This window comes from Penicillium roqueforti, assembly GCF_015533775.1.
Source record: "Penicillium roqueforti strain LCP96 04111 chromosome Unknown scaffold_48, whole genome shotgun sequence".
NCBI lineage: Eukaryota > Fungi > Ascomycota > Eurotiomycetes > Eurotiales > Aspergillaceae > Penicillium > Penicillium roqueforti.
The window spans coordinates 5,130-25,768 of NW_024067612.1; the positions used below are offsets into that span (position 1 = coordinate 5,130).

The 20,639-nt window shown below is 48.1% G+C and overlaps 8 protein-coding genes across 8 annotated transcripts; 4 read left to right on the forward strand and 4 right to left on the reverse strand.

The window, feature by feature from the left end:
• Window positions 1-438: 438 nt before the first annotated feature.
• Window positions 439-1,626, forward strand: LCP9604111_9437 (Fic family protein; the record flags this gene model as incomplete). Its single annotated transcript, XM_039077691.1, has 1 exon — window positions 439-1,626. The coding sequence occupies one exon, from the start codon at window positions 439-441 to the stop codon at window positions 1,624-1,626; it is 1,188 nt and encodes a 395-aa protein (XP_038924524.1).
• Window positions 1,627-3,115: 1,489 nt separating this feature from the next.
• On the forward strand, window positions 3,116-3,808 carry LCP9604111_9438 (uncharacterized protein; the record flags this gene model as incomplete). The annotated part of the gene is made up of 3 exons (XM_039077692.1): window positions 3,116-3,233; window positions 3,301-3,704; window positions 3,767-3,808. 3 exons carry the CDS (start codon window positions 3,116-3,118, stop codon window positions 3,806-3,808), a joined length of 564 nt encoding a protein of 187 aa, XP_038924525.1.
• A 2,787-nt stretch (window positions 3,809-6,595) lies between these two features.
• LCP9604111_9439 (uncharacterized protein) lies at window positions 6,596-6,997 on the forward strand (the record flags this gene model as incomplete). Its single annotated transcript, XM_039077693.1, has 4 exons — window positions 6,596-6,604; window positions 6,668-6,729; window positions 6,793-6,867; window positions 6,919-6,997. 4 exons carry the CDS (start codon window positions 6,596-6,598, stop codon window positions 6,995-6,997), a joined length of 225 nt encoding a protein of 74 aa, XP_038924526.1.
• Window positions 6,998-7,650: 653 nt separating this feature from the next.
• Window positions 7,651-8,017, reverse strand: LCP9604111_9440 (uncharacterized protein; the record flags this gene model as incomplete). The annotated part of the gene is made up of 2 exons (XM_039077695.1): window positions 7,651-7,933; window positions 7,995-8,017. 2 exons carry the CDS (start codon window positions 8,015-8,017, stop codon window positions 7,651-7,653), a joined length of 306 nt encoding a protein of 101 aa, XP_038924527.1.
• A 1,376-nt stretch (window positions 8,018-9,393) lies between these two features.
• On the reverse strand, window positions 9,394-12,469 carry LCP9604111_9441 (FAD-dependent oxidoreductase; the record flags this gene model as incomplete). Its single annotated transcript, XM_039077696.1, has 7 exons — window positions 9,394-9,562; window positions 9,747-9,841; window positions 9,893-9,907; window positions 10,860-11,300; window positions 11,355-11,734; window positions 11,800-12,068; window positions 12,162-12,469. 7 exons carry the CDS (start codon window positions 12,467-12,469, stop codon window positions 9,394-9,396), a joined length of 1,677 nt encoding a protein of 558 aa, XP_038924528.1.
• Window positions 12,470-13,580: 1,111 nt separating this feature from the next.
• On the forward strand, window positions 13,581-15,055 carry LCP9604111_9442 (uncharacterized protein; the record flags this gene model as incomplete). Its single annotated transcript, XM_039077697.1, has 8 exons — window positions 13,581-13,694; window positions 13,765-13,830; window positions 13,894-13,998; window positions 14,050-14,140; window positions 14,201-14,297; window positions 14,348-14,538; window positions 14,592-14,669; window positions 14,739-15,055. 8 exons carry the CDS (start codon window positions 13,581-13,583, stop codon window positions 15,053-15,055), a joined length of 1,059 nt encoding a protein of 352 aa, XP_038924529.1.
• A 192-nt stretch (window positions 15,056-15,247) lies between these two features.
• On the reverse strand, window positions 15,248-17,695 carry LCP9604111_9443 (uncharacterized protein; the record flags this gene model as incomplete). The annotated part of the gene is made up of 1 exon (XM_039077698.1): window positions 15,248-17,695. The coding sequence occupies one exon, from the start codon at window positions 17,693-17,695 to the stop codon at window positions 15,248-15,250; it is 2,448 nt and encodes an 815-aa protein (XP_038924530.1).
• Window positions 17,696-17,952: 257 nt separating this feature from the next.
• On the reverse strand, window positions 17,953-19,318 carry LCP9604111_9444 (uncharacterized protein; the record flags this gene model as incomplete). Its single annotated transcript, XM_039077699.1, has 2 exons — window positions 17,953-19,229; window positions 19,288-19,318. 2 exons carry the CDS (start codon window positions 19,316-19,318, stop codon window positions 17,953-17,955), a joined length of 1,308 nt encoding a protein of 435 aa, XP_038924531.1.
• Between the last annotated feature and the right edge of the window lie 1,321 nt (window positions 19,319-20,639).

Sequence of the window (20,639 nt, forward strand, 5' to 3'; positions counted from 1 at the left end):
TGGCTTCTCTACTGTACCTTGGGTTTTGTAGGTTTTATGTTCCGCTTACATGTAATAGGTGCTCCCACTCTTCGAGAACCAGGAATGGGATATAGAGTTATGCCAAGCCTGGGTACCCACCGTGGCCTGTTTGGGCTTTCTTAGAAGGTACTAAGCCTATTTTGGAACGTCGATCCGGGGAACCATCTGCCTGCACATGTTGACTGGACTACACTCTTCCAGCCTCACTTCTCACTTCTCGCTTCTCACTTCTTTGTTCTTCCTTTAACCTTGTCTTGCCACTTTACTCAAGGTACTCGATCCGCAAGCTCTTACTTTCTTCTCATTTCTTCCTTCAGCCTTAACTCTCCACTTTCCTTAAGCACTCGATCTGCAAACTCTTACTTTCTTCCCTTTTCTCAATTGAGTCTCCACTTCTTTCACATCGAGACTTTGAAAATGTCCTCTCCAACCAAGAAGACGAAGAGCAAACGTGGAAGTCTCTCCAATGTCTTCGAAGGACTTGACATCAAACCCGCCTCTCCCTATCCACATCCGCCGTCTACTAGAATCAACCTTGCCAAGTCCATCCGCCACTACATGCAATCAACTCTTCGCTTTGGACAAGGAACTGTTTCTCCTCGCAGTTTAAGTAAAATGCAATCTCGGTTTACGATTTGCATGGACGAAGCCTACGATTACAAGATTGGCACACAAGACTTCGACCCGGACACCATTTTTCCTGAGATTATCACCCTCGGCAATCAACTCTCCGCCCTTTTACAAAAGCAACTCACACCCCTGCAAGAAAGTGAGTTCGAAAATCACGTCCTCCATTGCCTTGCCACTATAGTGTACGGATCCAACATGATCGAGCGCGCTGGAAGCGGTTCCAAAATCACACTCAAGCTTTGCATGGCAATCTTCCGCGGGGAGGAAATACCAGAGGACATTGGAGAAACGGAGGAAGAGTTCTTAGAGTTAAAAAAAGAGCTTCTACGCAAGAATATGCCAGCAAACGTCTCCGCAGTTTTACGAAGTCGCCGTGAAATCGTTCAACATGCCAAGGCTGCCTCGTATATGATTAGTCAACTCTGCGTTTATGATAAAGATCTTAGTGAAGAGATCATCCTCCAGACTCATAAAATTCTTACGCACAAAGTCGACGCTGAAAGCACTCCCTGGGAAGAATACAGTGGTGTCTATCGTACGGATGAAGTTTCTGCGGGCCTCCATCCGTTTCCTCATCACAGCCTTGTGCCTTACAAAATGAAAGCAATGGTCCGCGAACTCCAGTCTGACATGAGAGAAGTCATTGCTAAGGGAACGATTGACCCTATCGCCATTGCTTCGAAATATACTCACATCTTTATCAATATTCATCCTTTCATCGACGGCAATGGACGTACGTGTCGTCTGATCTTGAACTCGATACTCCTTAAGCTTGGCAGTTTTCTTGTATGCATCGGCGAGAAGGAAGAGGACCGCTCCCTTTACATGGAAGTCGCTAGCAATGGAGGGGCACTGGAGGATATGTATGGAGATCTTGATGACGAAGAGAGACCAGTTATGCACAGGGAGCTAGGAAGTTTTGTTATGTCACATGTCAAAGAGAGGATGCGCAAGCTGGTTTCTATGCTTTCGTAAAGTCTCTTAGGTCTGACTTCGGAATATCAAAAATGGAGTTTATTTTTCTATAAGTTGAGGCTTGGCCATCTATGGATGTAGTGTATAGACTGCCTATCTCGTATATCAAGGTATAGAGAGGCTAAAATAAACACTTGAGATTAGGTGGTACTCCCAGAGAATTACACACCGCAATCTGTCGTCAGAGATAACTAAAGTGTCTGAAAGTAGGTTGTAGCACCTTGCCCATATATCCACCGTTTTGCCGTCCTAGGAATATTTGTTATTGTAGTAATTCAAGGAGGTGGGTGTAGCATTGCCTCCTTACCAAATCAGCAAATTGAAATCAGAGGAGTATCTTCGCGGCCTCGCGTATTAGAGAATAGACAAGACGTGTCCCTAAAGGGCTGAGGCATGCAATTACACACTACGATTCTCTTTTTCCGAGGAAGAAAGTCATACTGTAAAAAAAGTAGGTGGGTGACCCGATATAAATCCGTCCCACTTTGAACCTTACAGATATGGTAAGATGACCTGGCCTCTCGAATAGTTATCCAAGAGAAAGATCTCGCTGATTTCATAAAGAGCTACCCCCGCCGGGGGACGCATAGATCATTTATAATCAGAGTACCGGACGATATCAACGAACAACCAGCGATTGAATTATCACTACTATATATGTCTGTTTGCAAGAACGTTCTTTGATCAAAACATGGAAGAACTTGCCTATACCTAAGAATAAACCAGCACTACCTTTCCTATCAAGAATACAAAGAAGAAATCAAGCCTAATCGAGGATTCTAGCTAAGAAGTGCCGACTTAAGTAACAAAAATGAGGTTCTTTAATCTGGATGTATAGGAGGGTAATAAATTACATGGGATACTTAAGTCATCAGATAAATAGATTTTGACATTCGCTACGCTTTGACATCCGATGGGCGATCGGAAGCCGGGCAATACATATTCCGGATTGCCAAGAGAGGCCAAGAATTAGCGGTCCCATTTTGATATTCGCTCAGCTGACGGCCGATTTATTTGTCTTGGCAATGTTTATCTGATAGATCATCCCGTGGTATCCCTAGCATACCACTGAGGAGCACTCGACGTTCATATCACAATCAAGCCTGCGGAATCATCGATCAATCTATATGAAGCGGGCACGCTCTTGCTCCCCAGTCCCTCTGCCCCCGAATCATAGAAAGATCGTTCGTACGGTCGCTAGCCTTACCTCTGATGCTCTCCAGGAGCACGACGATTCTATTCAGCCCCTTTCTCCATTGGCTCTATTTGATATGTTTCCTCAACAGATCGCCAGTCTGTCGGATGTTCCAATCATACCTCCTCCTTCCACACGCTCCTCAACGATCGCGATCGAGCAGTCCGTCCCGACCGAGTGATGTATAATATCGCGCCGGCTATCTTCGGCGCGCAAATATTTTCGTAGATAACGATATACCTACAAATATCTGTTCTTATGCAGATAAGAAAATATTTCGTGATTTGATGGACGATGCTCATTTGCACCAGATGGCCGAAAAGCTGTGGAGCAAATCCAAGAAACTTATCAAGAAACCATCGGGTGAAGCTGAATGGACGGAAGCCTTACATACAGGCTGTGCGTAATCAAGGCAAGCTATTATATTTCTGGTGGAGGAATCCCGAATTGAACTATTTTAGTGCTAACTTCTTAGCAAGACTGGCGCGAAGACCTAAAACCACCAGTATATAACCCTCAACCTACCATCCCACGGAAACGAAGTCAGTCATATCGCCTTGTATTCGAAATCGCCGCCAGCGATAGACACTCTTCGCATGCAGCTGGATCAGGGCCCCCGTTGCCAGCTACTCCTGTGTCCAAATTGAAAACCCCACGTCCAGATATATGCGTTGGGTTGTCAGATGAGAGCTTGGTTAATGACCTCGAGCCTAAGAAGGGCCGCAGTGCCGCTAGAAGCTTTCTACTAGACTTGCAAGATACCACTAGTCTTGTCAGCGATCCACACGTCACCCCTTTGGGCCTTCGTTTCCCATTTTTGATAGTCGAGGCAAAGGCTGGTTCGACTGGAGGTAACCTCTACCAGGCACAGAACCAAGCTGCGGTAGGTGGCTCAACAGCTCTTCTGATTTTGCGAAACCTTTCGGAGCTGAAGTCTGCTCAAAGTTTGGATTGCAAGAGTCAAGGAAGTTCTCAGGCCAGTATTAGGCCAATTGAGAGCTTACCCAACCTCATATCTCATATGGTCTTTTCTGTTACTACGGAGGGCCCAATTTATGAACTGTGGCTTCATTTTCAGAGACTAAGCGAAGAAAACTTCTCTATGGTTTGCATCGGGGCCTGGAGGACGACCGTGAAAGACGACACTCTGAATCTCTTACGCTACCTTTGGGCAGTTTTGAGATGGGGAAATGGTGAACTCAGAGATAGCATTGTGAATGCTCTCGGGGCCTTATAGAATGAGTACACAAGTCAGTAGCCAATTCGCTTTTGTCAACCAATTTGATGCATCATGACGATAATATCCCCTTTTAGCAATTCAAAAATTCCATAGCGAAAGCCATTTGAATGAAAGGTACATACGCGCTCGAAATCAGTTTCACCTCCTTACTCTCTTCCACTCTTTCTTGAACGCATGCCTTTGGTTACCCCTGACCCACACAGACCCCAAGTGTTATGATCGCAAGAGGGTTTTCCTTGGATGGTCTGCAGTGTACACTCTGGCGTATGGTGATTCTCCATTGCGTAGCCTGCGTAGTTCCTGTGGAGTTTAAGTGGTATGTGATATTTGCACCGGGATGTATGTGTAAGCATGGGCAAATCAGAAGGGCTGTAGCGAGTCTACAGGGCGACAAAACCACAACAACTAATCGAACTGAAGACATACTAGTATCTCTTTTGGGGCTGTGTGCAGATGCCAAGGATCGAAACGTTTCAGGTTCAACTTGTAATCCAATCATATCACGCTGTGTCACTAGGAGGTCAGTGCGGGCGTCACGCTATCTAGGGTGATTCTCACCCACCTTGGATTCCTGAAACTCCCGACATTTGCCAGTCTTCCATTTGCCGGAGAAAGTACGAGGGAAGGAGATCTCGTCGCCACTTTTCTTCTTCATTGGAGAATCCCTGACCTAAATCCCCCGAGTTGCATACCATCGGACCCGTCTCCCGTGGAGCGAATGGCAGCCAAGCAGGTGCGAGCACACCAGGCAACCTATTATGACCGAAATCTTCGGCAGGTAGCGCCTGGGCAATGCTTCAACGCGGCGATTGAGGATGGTACAAACATAATTTTTTTGACGTTTGGTGACGACATGGCTGTATGTGAGGAGACGGTGAATTCAATCGCACGAGCACTCCAAGTCGGCCACGATTCTGATCGTGACTGGCCGTCAAAACGTCGGTAGGAATTGAGTATAAATGTGAATTGCTTTTAGGATCCAAAGATCATGAACTTTGTCTTATATAGATTACGGCCAGTAGACTTGCGGCCTCTGTGGTTACTCAGCTAGATGGGCACGAAGTCAATGGATCGAAAGCTTTGGCAGACCTGGGCATTTTCTTGCTAAGTGTCTCAATCGTCTCAAAATTTTTAATTGGCCCTCCAGTCATAAAGTCCGACCCTAAGGAGTACACCATCGGCTAGGTATGCGCGGTCAGTACGGAACTTACAATGGCGAAAAGTTTTCTTGACGAAGAGCACCAATGACCAGATCCTCTTTCGCCCGCGGACAATAATAACTACAATTGTGGCAGGATGGGAAAGCACACGGATATTGTTGCCGTCTGATCCAATGGGGAAAACGGTGTATCTTCAGCAGCAAGTGTCGCGAGAAACATGTTGCATAATTTCCTAACTTTACAGTAGGATCGGCCTGATAGTGGGCATCGGTTGTGCTGCACCAAGTTCAAAACACGATGTTCGCTTGAGTGCTGCAAAGCGACCCTTTGCGACTGGGCAGCGGGGGCGATCAGCGGTGACTCTGTATTTGTGGCCTTTGTTGAATATCCTACGCCAAAAAAACCAAGCGATGTATTCGCCTTTCTGCACAGTGAAACGACCATGATCGATCTGAGTAGCGACCCCGGGTTCCGCAGTCATCTCCCGCGCGAAAGTGACGCAATCAGGAATCAGGAGCAATTTCGATTCATGTGAGTCCAGTAAGCCATTCTCAGTATGCTTAGCTCTAGGCAGACGACCATTGGTCTGTTTCTGCGGCAGAGTTTTGAGCAGCACTTCTAAACCCGATAAGTTACCTTTTTCTTGCCCAGATGATCAAGATGCAACCAGCGACCCCACTTGAGCTATCTTCCGGATTGCGGAGAGCCCCCACCCCCTCCCACATCGCCCCGCTCAGATTCTGGGTGGCGAATATGGACCCCGGCGCCGACCTCTTAAGTCTAATCAAATCACTCGGCCCGGGTGATAACCATCTTTACATGCCAAAAGGGTTGGCGGAAAGCCCAAGGCAAAGCTAATTAAAAGGGACGATTGGGCAGAGATCAGCATCGTGTCTCGCATTGTCTCAAATTCGGGTGCAAAACGATCGAGTCAATTACAAAGCTACAGCACCTTCCGTGCTTTCCTTTCTTCATCCCTATCTGGCTTTCTGTTGACACCCATAAAGCAAGAAGGCACGATGTCACCGTCCCAGAATGCAACAGGTGTTTTTGGGCAGCTCGCACGTGTCTTAGCGCCAGACAAGCCTCTTAACGTGCTGATCACGGGTACGTAGACGTCCGAAGACAATCGGTGTGCGATAATTCAGCCAGCCATTAGCACCCGGATGTAGGATTGTGATGTAATTGGACGTAGAGCATGAATGCGTTCGAACTTGAATGACGCAAACACCTCTTACCGAAATTTCTCATGTCGCGCTCATAACTCATACTCGAAAAAAGGTATATAAATACCCGAATCTACCCCTTAAATGAATCTTCTTCTACACTCCTCGCTGGCAATCTACTAAAACTTGACTCTTTAAAAACTACACTATGGCAAAGGTTGGGTTTTCGTGAATTCTGAAAGTTTCTTTTCATTCTAATCAATGCTTGTTTTTCTTATAGTCAGTAATTATCATGTTTGAGGACCCGGACTCGTGGGAAAATGAGAGAGAAAATGTTGATAGGTAGGCGGAAAGTCCAACTTGGGATTTCTTGTTTGCTATGGTGCGGCTGACACGTACATCAAGCATTTTGGACAAATACACTGGAACCTCAGGATATCCTTCCACCAGATCTTTGCCCCCTATTATTGTCGGTGCAGAGTGAGTTTGTCCTTCGTGTTTTGAAAGAACTATCTAACGTAGACAATGCAGACTCGGTGAAGAGGCCGTCGAGGAGTTGAGGAGCCTGAGTGGAGTACTGGTGCGGTGTCCGGATGAAGAGGAAGATTAGTTATTGACGCTCACTTGGCTGCAACATGGCAGGCCGATCTTTGTACTAAGATCGAACACCAGAAAATAAAGATGCCAATATCCCGCTTACGTAGCTCAGGGAGTATTTTTTTATCTTTTTTATTTCAATTAAAGTGATTAGTCATGACATCTTTGTGCCTTTCGTTTTAGGCTAGGAAACCAGCGGCTTCGGACGGTTCGCTTGGGAAATACATTAATATGACGAACGACCACCTACTATGGTTGATAAAGACCTGATGATACGGCCATCGTGGCATCAATGAGCGATTGTACTAAGCACAAACTGGGATAGCTGTGAACGTGATGCCTATTGAACGATGTCAGAAAACTGATGCTCACAGATTTGCAAAATGAAAGATATTTTCCCAAATAAGGGGAGGCTTCTCTAAAGTTCAAGGATTCTAGAATGATAGTCAAAGGAATCACAAAAGTAGTGGTTCGTATCTACTTTCAGTCTTTATTTCTATCTTATTTATATACCATTTTATAGTTTGTTGTGTCAATCATATCATATCTCACAGTCTTTCCATTCTATGCCTTGATAGCATTATTAAATAAGCATCAAATCACCATTCCAGCTGTAAGCTGTGGAAATTAATATACCCCCATGATATCATCACAATTTCCAGCTCTTTATGCTCTCTCAATAAGTGCTCGGATTTCTTCGAGATCAAACGGAGCAAGATCTACCTCATCGCCGCCCTGATAGAGAACCGTCAAGGGCATCTCATCTGGACTATGCTGGGGATGAATAAATCCACTATCCACAATGACAAAATCAACCTCCTCCCCACGATTTTCATCCGCCTCGAAGAACATAGACATAAATTGCGACTCTAGCTCCATCCAAGGAGCCCAGTAATGCACAACCACCGACTTTGGGCTCTTCTGAATTGCTTCGAAAACTTCACCAGGGCTAAAAGAAGAATTGAGGGTTAGTCGTATAAGGAGAGAGTTGAGGAAAGAAGCTGGCGTACTCTTGCAGGATTTGGACTGGCATTTTGAGAGTATTAGGCTTGGGCTTGGGGCTTTGAATTAAATCAGATTGAGTCTTGTGATTTGGGAGAGGGGCGTAAGGCTTAACTTATAGACAGACCTGGGCGGCCCAGCGTCCGTTCCCAGCTTAGATTTTCAGCTGAGCTAAACGAAAGATCTGATCTTCCTTCTCTACGTCATCAATGAAAATTGTAACTTGCTGAGATATCGACGAATTTGATTTCGAATAACTCTGGAGTACGAAAGTGCTACACGGGCAGAAGGTTTGATCAGCAGTGTTGACGATCTTGGCAAGAATTCCCTAACCACCCCCTAACTACCTGATTGGGAGGCCTGCAGCATCTAGAAGGGGCACAGCTGCATGTGAACCATGAATTCATTGGACGGACGACCCACAGTTTGTTTGTCCTAGCGGCATTCGGCTCTCCCGAGGAGATAGTGATCGTTCTACCCGAGCGAATCCGCTGAGTTCTGCAGTGCATAACGTAGATATAAACCGCACATCATTCCAAGATATCCGCATTTCAGCTGAAATTCTGGTCGCCACTTTCTTTCAACTCGAACCAGCAATTTTTCCGAAGAGACTTAGCTCTTGACTACCGCACAAACAACAACTTCGTGTTCAACGTTACCTAGTTCCTACTCACAATATCTGTTCAAGTCACTTATAATCCAGACTTTAGCCAAAACTTTCCGATTAACTAGTTCAGGGCTATCTCGTTAAACCCATCTTCACTAAGAGGACCCCGGAAATTGCACTTCCGCTTTCTTTATTTTTTAGGCATGGGCAAACCCATACTTTGCCGAAATGCCCTTTACCTCAAACTATTTAGATTTTTGATTCTTTGGTCGCATTCACTTCGTGAAACTCCGCCCTCAAAAAATTGGCTAGTGTGGAAAGTGGGCTTAAGACATTTGGAATATCGAGAAAGGATCGTCGGTTAGGCAAACTCCGAGTTTACAGAGTTTATATCCTCGGCCAACCCTTCACCTTTAGGACAAACTAAAATACTATACTCATTCTATTCACAGAATTGAATATATAAATAACATGGCGGTGTCGCACTAGTAACAAGTCCACTCACTAGAGGTCTCCATGTACAGCATATACATCTTTCCTCAAACCTTGACGGCGATGGTTAATGTATCTGATAGTCATGAAGCCGTTTACGAGGCTACTTCCGCCCAGCTACGCTCTTCCCTCAACCAACCCGCCTTAAGTGGCCCTCAAAATGCCCCCGCACTGCGTCTAACGAACCCTCGTCTAGCGCGGCTGGCTCCTTGATCACGGTTAGCCGGTGGCGCGCCCAGAGCTGATCGTTAGGCGTAGGATTCGGGTTTTCTAAGCTGTACTCGTGGAGATCTTCGTAGACTCCCGCCTTAATCCACGAAGTGAGGATTTCGATTGCTTTGTGGAAGGGGTTCGGAGCAGTAGGTTGTGCGGTAGACGACCCAGCCCCAGGTCTCTTCGCGCATGTCCTGGAGCATGCGACTGGAGGTGCGGTTGAAGTCGATAGACCTTATGGTCGCTTCGTCGAGTCGAGGCGGTCTAAACATGATGGATAATTGTTCAAGAGATTTGTATTAGGAAGAGAGAGATCGAGGGTGTATGTGTTTGAGAAAGATCTGGCAGAATGAGTTAACAGAGCAGAAAACACTCTAGCCGCTGATATCTCAGTCCAAGACGCTATTTACTACCGTGAGTGGCGTTCCTTGGTTCCAACGCCCCCCACCCGAAGCACTTTGATGAAGCCTTCGATACTAGGTAGCCATAGGCGTTCAGCACCGAGACGTCTACCCCAGAAACATGCTCCTTGTTCGTGGAAACCTAGATAGGATGGTTTGGATTGACTTCGGCATCGCAACAACCTTCACCAACTTTGGACCTGAACAGCTGGCCTATTGTCAGCACGAAATTGCGCTCATAGAGGGACTTGGGGAATTACTGGTAAGGGCTCCGTTGCTGCCCATGTTAGAAGTATTCGGCGTGTTAACTGACGAATGTAGAGAGAGGACCAAGCTGAGGGACTCCCACCGAATACAAAATTATATTGAGGGCTTTATAGGCATTCAGTGGTTCCGACACTTCTTTATGGCAGCTATGCGGTTCTTGTAACAGAGATAGATCGGCCGTTGGGGATTGTCTAATGTCATTATGAGTGATGCAGGTCATGTAACACGCCAGGTACTTCTAGTAAAGTGCTGTCCTGACTTGAGCAGTGCAATTTTTCCAACCCAACTGTGCTCACCAGTTTCCTTTGACTCCGGCCTCTAATCATATTTACTCGTAAAGGGATCATCATGCCCTTGGGACGATTAGTGGGTCTCGACTCTCAATCCGTTCCTTCCCGCCGGTCCGGGCCGAACCTACCACATACCTTAAGCTTAAAGTAGGGGATGAGCCCCAAATTGGGTTACAAACAATGTAAACACTCTAATTATGTATATAATCCTGCTTGGTTTGCAGGTTCGTGAACACCAAGACCCTGATTTATGCAAAAACCGGGTCAAACTGGGTCCAGACTGCTTTTTGACGAGGGCATTCATTGGAATTTCCATCAAAAGGGGACTGAAAATACGGCATCTGTCAAAATAATCCATGAGAATTGCCAGTGGCTAAGATGCTAAGAGAAATATGTAATCACAACATCCGTCAAATAGAATGGTTAATCCCTGGAATTGAAATTGACGCTGCCTGTCATAGGATAGCGTTGACAGAGAGGTATCAAATGGCCCGCATGATCCTTCCCCGTCGCTCTCAACAATTTAAAAAGCCACAATCATGACTTAGTCCACTGTCTGATGAATGCAGAGCACGTCGACAGCAACCTGTTCTGGTTACGTACATCCCAGAAAATAGCCGCAGTGCCGCCAATGAGCATGACTATTGTAATCTGCTTCGGGAAAATGCCACGACTGTGCTTCTTAGCAGATTTCGCCGGCTCTGCATCCATCGCAGGTAATGGAAGATATTCCAAATAAGGCCCTCCCCTCGAGAAACTAGCATACAGCTTAGCCTTAATCCTGTCACTAACCCAGGGAACGATGTGACGGGCCGCAAATTTGAGAACCCAGGTATCTTGGGCTTCATAGCGCGTAATCTGACCGGACAGATCAACGACCGTTTTTGCTCGAGGCTCCTGACCAGCGATATATTGATTGAAAACCTCGGTCAACTGCTGAAGGGATGGCATGGGGTTGTCCTTGAGTAAAGGCACGAGACCGTTGGTCAAACGAGCAATACCTTCATAAGCCAGGTTACCACCTAAACCAGGATTGATTGTAGCCTGCCGAATTAAGAAATTAGTTAAATGATTGAAGTTCGGCGGGAGATCCCAAACCTTATGAACTGAGTCACCCATCAGAACAACCCGGTTGTGACTCCACTGTTTGATGACACCTTCCTCCAATGGTACCATTGTGCCTTTGACTCTAGCATCCCAAAGATCTTTCACGGTATACTCAGGGCCCACTAGAGAACTGCCGTATTTCAGGATTGTTGCCTCTGCGTCTTCATCCGTGAATCGCGGGCAGTTGGGGGTTCTCGTGCATTTGGAGTCCTTGACAAAAAGAAACCAAAAAACAAGCCCAGGCACACCAGCAGCTGCAATTGCTGAGTATTTATCGTAATACACGTTGTGGACCATCGCATCAGGTAGGAACTGCTTCCCAGCATCGTTCCGGGAGACAGCAAAGATGCAGTCGTACTCGCTTGTAAAGGCTATATTCCAGAGACTGTCAGTTAGAATGGGTTTGGGAGTAGCAAAACAGATAGGCTGGACTAACCCTCGTTGATTTCATTAGCAAGAGCCTGATCAGTCACGCTGATTTTGTCGGCCATCAGCTTTCTCACTTTGCTATGAATTCCGTCCGCGCCGATCAGGATGTGACCGTGGTGCTGCGTGCCATCTTCGGTGGTGACGATAACCGTCTGTGGGGTTTCTTCATACCCAACGACAGCAGTTCGAGCATGGAGCTTCGATTTGTCTTGAACATGGTTGTACAGCACCTCCAATGCTTTGCATCGCTCCATGAAGACAATGGGACGTTGAAGACTATGCCCCACAAAGTCATGGTATTAGCACATTTCTTTCATCGGCCACTTCCATCAATCAATACGGCAAGTAGTAAACTATATATAGACCTACATTTCATTGATGTCGACTAGAACAAGTGAGTCCTCAAAGCAATGGCCGTTTCCATCATAATGTTTTCGAACTTGCAGAGGTATAACCTGTCTCTCAATATCCTCCCATACTCCTAGCTGCTCTAGAATTCTTATGGTATGCGGATGGATTCCGATAGAGGCGCCCAGTTGTGTTGCAAAGTCTCCTCTTTCAAAAAGCTCATATTCGATTCCGGCGCGCTCAAAAGCTAGGGCTAGGCCGAGACCCACAAGACTCCCACCAGCTATGAGGACCTTGAACTGATTTTTGTCTTGATCGAACGACGCCATGAGTAGAGATGCTTAGATGCAGGAGTGACAAATAATTACGGCGGAATATTTTGTGAATTTGAGTTGCATAGTTATAAATAATATGTAGGTTGTCCGGAGTAAACAACCCCTTTATATTTCCCATTCCGAAGGGTTATTGTGCAAAAGGTGGAGAAGAAGATTCAATGGGCGCACCTAAGAGGTCCGTGCAATCGTCTATACTAAAAGTAGTATTCGGTAACTACGAATTCTAGATTTTACCAAGGCGAATTGTGTGCTTGGTGAAACAGATTGATCCCGTAAACGTGGGCAGGTGGGGTTGCAAAGGCGATGAATATTCACAGCCCGGGTTTCCGAATATACATATGCCGGTGCAAGGTAAGGGAATGCGCCGCTAGTCCGGTACATTATTTGTTGCGAGTTAAAGACAATCCTATTGTGCACTCTGGTCATTGGATTCTGCTTCTAGGTACATCATATAGGCAGTTGTTCTCTTGATTTTTCCGGGAACTTCCGAAACTGACAAGCAGCGCTAACGACTAGCTCCAATTACTCACGTATCATGTAGTGACCCGCTCCATTAAAGGGGGGCCGTTGCAAAATGGTGCACTGTTGTAGATGATCTGGAATTTTTGATCTTAGTCTGTTGTTACTACCTTAACTGATGGTTACTCTGTGCACTCGTCACTCTATGGCTTAGACCAAAATCACTTATGATGCAGCTATTCAGATACCTCATTCTCACCGTTAGGATGTATCTAGACACGGCCCCACATTCCATCCCACCGGTCTAACGGCTATACTCAACTTGGAGGAATGAGGCTTGACAAGGTTCGTCGGAAATTATTCAGGATGCACAAGTAAAGTTAATTGTCAGCTCACTAGTTGACTATTGTCTAGAATGAGTTAACAATAGAATTAGAATTTATTGATCTGCATATGCAGCCTGACAGCTCCGTAGTGCGCAAAAGTACCAGAAGTTTGGAAGAAACCAGTCACATATAGGCTTTCTCTTTTTTCCAGCTCACAAAACATGCCTTGCCCGGTTTTGACTCAGATTCGCGTCGTCTGGCTCTTGAAATGTTGACCGAACCCATATGCAAAGAGGCCTTCAACTTTTCTAATAGCTACCATGTCTGCCTCTGTCGAGCCAATTTTGACAGCAGAAGAGCGGCACCTGCAGTCGCTCATCTACGGTCTAATCATTAGCACGGGAATCCTGTCTATGATAGTCTGCAGCTTACGAGTAAGGACCTACTGGCTCGTCAAACGCGAGAACCTGTAGAGTACGGCGCATGAGCTGATTTTGCCTCTAGCTTTACACAAGAGCATTCGTCATCAAAAATTTTGGGATGGATGATATCGCTGTCTGCGTGGCATTGGTATGTCCAACCTTCCATTACAGCTATACAACAGCCATGACGACTAACAGTCTTAATTCTTAGGTTATCACGCAGGCCTTTAATGGGCTGGGAGTTGCTGTGGTATATTACGGAGAAGGAATACATTTTAACAAGGTGTCTGCTGAAAATCGAGCAATCTGGCTCAAGGTATGATTCAAACAAATCATTCGCTCCCAAACATGTTAACCTGGGTAATAGCTTTATTATGTGGCAATGTGCCTGTACCTCTACGCCTCCTTGTCTGTCAAAGTCAGCTTGCTGCTATTTCTACGACGGATCTTCATCAAACGTGAGTCTTTCATTACACAAAATCCAAGCTAGGATGACCTGGTGCTGACTCCACGTCCAGGCTGGATGAATGCTCTCACTATAGGCATGATTGTCTTCCAAGTCTTGTTCTCGGTCTCGGGTTCATTCGTTCTAGCCTTCCAATGTGACCCTGTAAGGTAAAGGAATCCCCTCTCAGGATATCTGAAAGACATACTAACAAGAGTAGGGGTGCCTATGACTTAACAGTCGCGAATCCGAAATGCTACTCGCAGTACAAACTCTTTCAGATCACATTATACCAGGCCGTTCTTATCTTCGTTTGCGATGTCATCATCCTGATTGCGCCACTGGTTATTCTATGCGGACTACAGATGCCCACACGGAAAATCATCGCTTTGATGGCAATCTTCGGATCAGGTTCGCACACACCCCGTTATATCTGGGCCGGTAAATGCTAACTCTGACTGCAGGTATAATCGCCTGTATCTCCCCCGTTGTTCGCTTCAGCACATTGGATTATCTGCGCCATGGCACTACGGATCTGACCTGTGAGTGCACGCTCCTTCCAAATCTGGCTCTTTACTCGCTGTATGTCTGACGCTGACCATTACCCACAGACGACTCGGCATCATCACTATACTGGATGGCCATTGAGTTCAATTTGGGCCTTGTCGCAGGCTCTCTTTCTTCTCTAAGGGCATTGTCTGTTTTTCGCCGATTCGGCTCGAGCGCAAACTCGCGAGACAAGGGATCGACCGGCAATAAATCTCACGAGCTTCTCAATATGAATGGTAGTGAGCCCAGAAATACCAGGGAAAGGAAGAGAGGGTTGGGGATGGGGACAACAATACTGCAGGATAGTGTTAACGAGAGCCAGGAGCACATTATATATGAGCCGAAAAATGACCACGGACAGCGAGAGGCAAGGTTTTGATCTTAATTAAAAATTCGACGCATTTTAAAATCAATATGCTATTTTGGATCTTTGGTGCTTGTTAATATTTCGTGACAGATGACCTTCCTCTTTTCTCGACCGTGCCAGAGACGGTTTGGGTATCACCTTATAGCCGTATGGCTGTTCTAGAGCGTATACGGAGACAGATTGTGCAATATGATAGATCCAAATCTACAAAACAATCCAGTTAACATTCACTGGCTTACGCCTGGGCAGATATTCCCCATCTTCCACCAAGGTCAGCAAATGGAGATTCCCGATTTTGATCATCTTCTCCGGCTGCGAAGAGTGCCCACTACCAGCGGCCATCAGCAACAAACCGTGCCATTGTCCGGGTCGGTACCGGAGATGAATAGCATAGTACGTCCCATGCACTCCGTAGATCTCCGGGATGAGCTGTTTAATCCAGTACCGGAGATCCCCATGATACATGCTCCCTTGGGGTTGGAAGTGCTCCCGTTCAACAATATGTTCAGGCACCGACAGACTCAAATCGACAAAGCATGTCATGTGCTTGATATCGCCATAGTCGCTATCGGATGAGAAGAGGATCTCTACCTCCGGTAGGAACACCGCCCCGTCGCCGCGAACCTCCCACGTCGATACGGACGGATGGTCCGCCATCTCCAAGCGCGGCACATACAGGCGTCGCGCCTCGGAGATCCGGGCCCGGAAGGGGAGCATAGTGCCCCGGACTGTGTCCTGAGTTTTCACATCGTCGACGGACGGGTAATCCGCCAGAACGGCGGTGATGAAGAAGCTAGAGCCCAGATTGCGCGCGACCTCCTGCACGAAGGCGAGTGGGTACTGGTCGAAGACGAAGCCCGGTTTGTTGGGCTGGCGCTGCTCCGGCATGGCAGTGGCGGAGGTATACCATTCGGTCATGCCGAGGACGGACATGATCGCCTGCGCACGGCTGTGGCTACAGTAACGGCTGGTCGCTAAGAAGAGGATCTGCTCGCGCTTGAGCTCGTGGAGGTTGTTCATTCCTGTGCGGTGGAGGAGGTCGAGTACTTCGTGGTATCCTGGGTGAACAAGTGGCTTCCAGCGTTCGAGAAGGTGGTCTGCTGGGGTAGTTAGATCGTTAAGTACCCTAATGAGTGTGTCCTTGACTCGTCCGGCGAGGGAGACGAGCGTGTTGAAGGCGACGAGGGCCCCGTTGTCGCCTATCGTGAGGAGTTCGAGGTTCTTGTTGCAGATCCAGATGTCAGGGCGCAGACACACTTCCTGCAGCGTCCACAGGGAGCTGAACCAGGGCAGGGTGGTCATGTCCAGTGAGAACAGCCCCGTGGCCCGGATCTGGTCGTGCGCTTTCCACGGCGGGATACGTATGGGAGACTCGTCCCCACTTGAGAACTGGAGGTCCAGATATACGGAGGACATCCACTGGATAGCGCTGCGCATGCCGTCCCAGGACTCCGGGGCGGAATCGGTATTCCACCAGGCGATGGCGTGTTTAGCGCTCTTGAAGATGGATGCCTGGCACGCAACCTCCATGTACATGGCCTGCCGAAGCTCCTCGTCAAGCTCCTCCCCACAGCCCTCCTGCGGAATGCACACCAGATCAAACCAGATATAGGGTGTATCCGTGGGAATCTGCGCCAGGATATCTGGTAGTCGCTCGACATCAAACAGTGAGTTCCGAGGGATCAGCCACGGCACGTGCGGTTTCATGTCAACCCCAGGCTGATCACGCTGCCGCCACCGGCCCCAGGTGTGACTGATGGCTGTGTATGGGATCTCGAAATCGTATTCGTCCCACAGCGAAAGGACCTCCACGGTCCTCCGCTCTTTCACATCCCACAAGTAAAGCGGGAACCCGCAGATCTCTCCCAGCCAGGGGCAGGAGTCGATACTGGAGCCGGCGCTGCAGCGAGGATCCTTCCCAGGTAGATCGCTGCTCCCCAGAACCCGTCTCCCTGCGCGCCAGACCGGGGAACTCTCCGACCGGTGAGCGAGATAACTCCCCCCATCTGGGGAGTATGGCACTTGAGCTGGCTGTTGGGTGTGGCTTCGCGGGGAGCAAGCTTCAATCGCAATGGTTAGACAAGCAGCTTCCTGCGCCATGTCCCGCCGGAGGCTCACCAACTCGTTGCCGCTTCGGTGTATTACGAAGTTCCCGAATTCAGCGTTGAACAGCGTTGACATGCACTGGTTGTAAACGCAGTTGAAGCGGAATTTGTACCGGATCCCACTGGCCTGGTGGATCGTCTCGCGCTCTACATGGTTTTGTGAGTAGAAGTGAGACTCGTCGTCGCCAAAGAGGTCGTCGTCATTATCATCGTATTCTGCTTCTGCTTCATCCACAATACATATTCGGGAACATGTTGCCCACCATTTCCAGAGAATGTAAAACGATCGTACCTGCCCCGGGGTAAGATGTTGTCGCAGTTTTTCAGCACGATCATCATTAAACCCCGTGATGACCGTGCCGTCGGGGCTTTTTATACTGTCGACTGCGCCCTGCTCCAGAGCTAGTCGATACATGATCGAGAAACACCTGCTGTACCCGTCTCCCATGCCCATGTCCTCGCCGTAGACCACCTGCATCAACGTGGCGAGGGGGTATCCCTTGTCCCTCTCGGGGCTGCGCACGGGCACCCAGTCATCGGGGCTCATGCTGTTATGCTGAATTTTCTGTCTAATACAAGTGTAGATAATAGCAAGACGCTGGTAGTAGTGTTTATTCGTAAAGACGAGCGACGAGGTCAGAAGCGGGGTTATAACAGAAAGCTAAGCGAACCCACTGTTCTGCTATTGGCTGTGCTTCTGCTTGTACGAGATCAAATTTATTGATGCAGATGGAACGAATATAAGAAAGAAAAAAAGGCTAATTCTCAGTTGCACTCGAGACATCACTCCAGCCAAACCAACGACTACCGGCTCACCAAGCGCTCCAAACAATCCCTCCCCTCCTGATGCCGCGCGTGATATGTCGCAATAAGACTAACTTTCACCGTCTCAGCCCCATGTCTCTTCTCCCCAAAAAGAATCGCCGGCCGATCCGCCAGATAATCAGCGATCTTAGATTCCGTGCTCGTGTTCCGTCCAAACGACGTGTAGCGGACGATATGCATCGTTAGGACAATGTATATCTGGTAACAGGTCCACGCGTACTGAACCAGCGGCGGCATCCAGAGAGTCGAGGCCAGCAATCCTAGCGGAAATAGAGCAGCGAAAAGCGCTATAATGCTCAGCTGGAGAATCTCCCGGGGTCGGTTCCGGACTGGGTGGCCGTAGTGTCGGAAGAACTGCTGCACGAGGGCTGGGAGACCTGTGAACAGCATGAGGTCGCCGCCCTGAGATTGGGGGAACTGCAGGACGAAATCACGAGGTGGTTCAGCTTCGGTGGTCGGCGTGGTTGATGGCGATGAGGTGGAGGATGAGACAGGGGTGAGGGACTCGTGGTCGAGGGCGAAAAAGGCGCTCAGGAGGCGGAGCAGCAGCGGGGCTAGCCAAATGAGACACCAGAGTGATCGGCCGATGGCGTAGACGACGGCAAAGAGGATGATGCCGGAGAGCTCGGCGATTAAGATGCTGAGGTAAACGTGCCAGCCTGGTCGGCCGCAGTTCTCGCGCACAAAAGCCATCTGCGAGGCTTTATCTTCTGCCGTTGCTGGAGTGAAGATGAGGTGGTAGACGGCGACTTTCGCTCGTAAGGGGATGCGGCCATTGTCGGTGGGCGGGAGGATACCCTTCTCGATGGCAGCGTCCGTGGCTGGAGGGGATAGTCCTGCCAGTGATCCAGGTTTTTCGGCGGGTATAGGCATGTAATGAAGAGCTCGCGCCCACATGCAGTTACGAGCTGCGCGGGGCTCGGAAGTAGCTGTACCGCAAATGGTGTAGGTCCAGTCTGTTTGCTCAAAGAATGAAGTGCCCAGCATGTGGCCTTCGTGGGCGCCCTTCAAGAGACCTCGGGCGTTGGCGATATCGAAGGTGCTCAGAGCGGCTTTGTGCAAAGGACCCCCCATGGGCATCAGAAGAGCCAGGGTTGGGATGGATCGAAGTGTGACGTGGGAGAATGATCGCTGGGGCCATAATAAGGACGAAAACCAGATTTCGGTGGCTGCCTCTGCTCCGATATAACCAAGCACCGCACCAAAAGCGCCAAGAACCCCACCTTGGTCGGACATATCGCCAAGCGAGATGATTTCTGGTAGCAAAGGGTTGTGGTCAGATAGAACTCACTTCTTTTGTCCAGATGGCCGGACCTGTCATGGCAATGGACAGATCTGATGACATGGCCGAGTTTTGAGTTGGCCGGAGACCTGCTGAGCTGGCTAGTTGAGTCGGTCAGCGTTGTCACGCTGATCTAGGCTTACATGATATTCAGCCGCAAGATGGGGTTGTCCAAAAACCCAGCTGGCCAAGGGTTATTCCATTATGGCTATATTGTTTTGGAAGTGTTCATGTGGAATCCGTCTTCCGATTTATCATGTCCCTTGAATCGGGGAATGACAGTAAATCAGTCAACATCATCCATGGGTGCCGGTTTGGTTCAGGTCCAAAAGCTTTCCAAGACGGGATTAACACTACCTAGCAGGAAGGCCACTTCATAGCTTAAGTCCCAAGCGAGCTGGGCGAATTGATACCTGTCAGAATCCTATGCCTTCGAACCAGATTATCAACTATTCCTAATATTGCAGGGGTCTCCAGAGTAGGATGACTAAGCAGTCATGTGATAACTATAAAAGCACTCCGGAGGCATAGATAGTAACGCAGACACCTTTCCACCTTTTCATTCTCAGTACCCTATGGTGTTCTACTCTCTAGCACCCTAATACTCCCAGTGACGACTCTACTCTCACACCTGTTTTGCACGCAGGGCTGTCCTGTCCCCGTGGCAGGGTCCCCTCTTTACTATACTAGGGCCAAAGGTCACCTGACCCAATGGTGACAATAAGAAATAAACCGTCTTGCCATCCCACCACGGCTATAGTTCATAATCTTCAGTTGCACTATCTTCCCCTCTGTTGCCAATCAGGTACATACGACCATAGGGTGTGGAAAACAGGGCTTCCCGTCCGCTCAGCCGTACTTAAGCCACACGCCGGTGAGTTAGTAGTTGGGTGGGTGACCACCAGCGAATCCTCACTGTTGTATGTTTTTGTTTTTGTTTATTTAGTATAGCAATAAATAGCATGTTTATCTTAGGCCCCATTGTGGAAGTCTATGAAAACTTTTTGGAAATGAAGCTTAACGAGACATGGGATATCTGACGCTATGACCATCTAGGGGTAGAGGTCACCTGACCTGATGTTGACGATGAGATATAAGCCGTCTTACCATTCTACCAACGGTAGTCTATAGTTCTCAGCTATTAGATGTTTCCCTCCAATGCAGTATCAGATACATACGACCATAGGGTGTGGAAAATAGGGCTTCCCGTCCGCTCAGCCGTACTCAAGCCACACGCCGGTGAGTTAGTAGTTGGGTGGGTGACCACCAGCGAATCCTCACTGTTGTATGTTTTTGTCTTTTGTTGCTTCAAATAGGAATGGAATGGCCTATATGGCTGCAGTATAAACCTCAAAGCTCAAGTGTGTATCGTATTAGCATATAC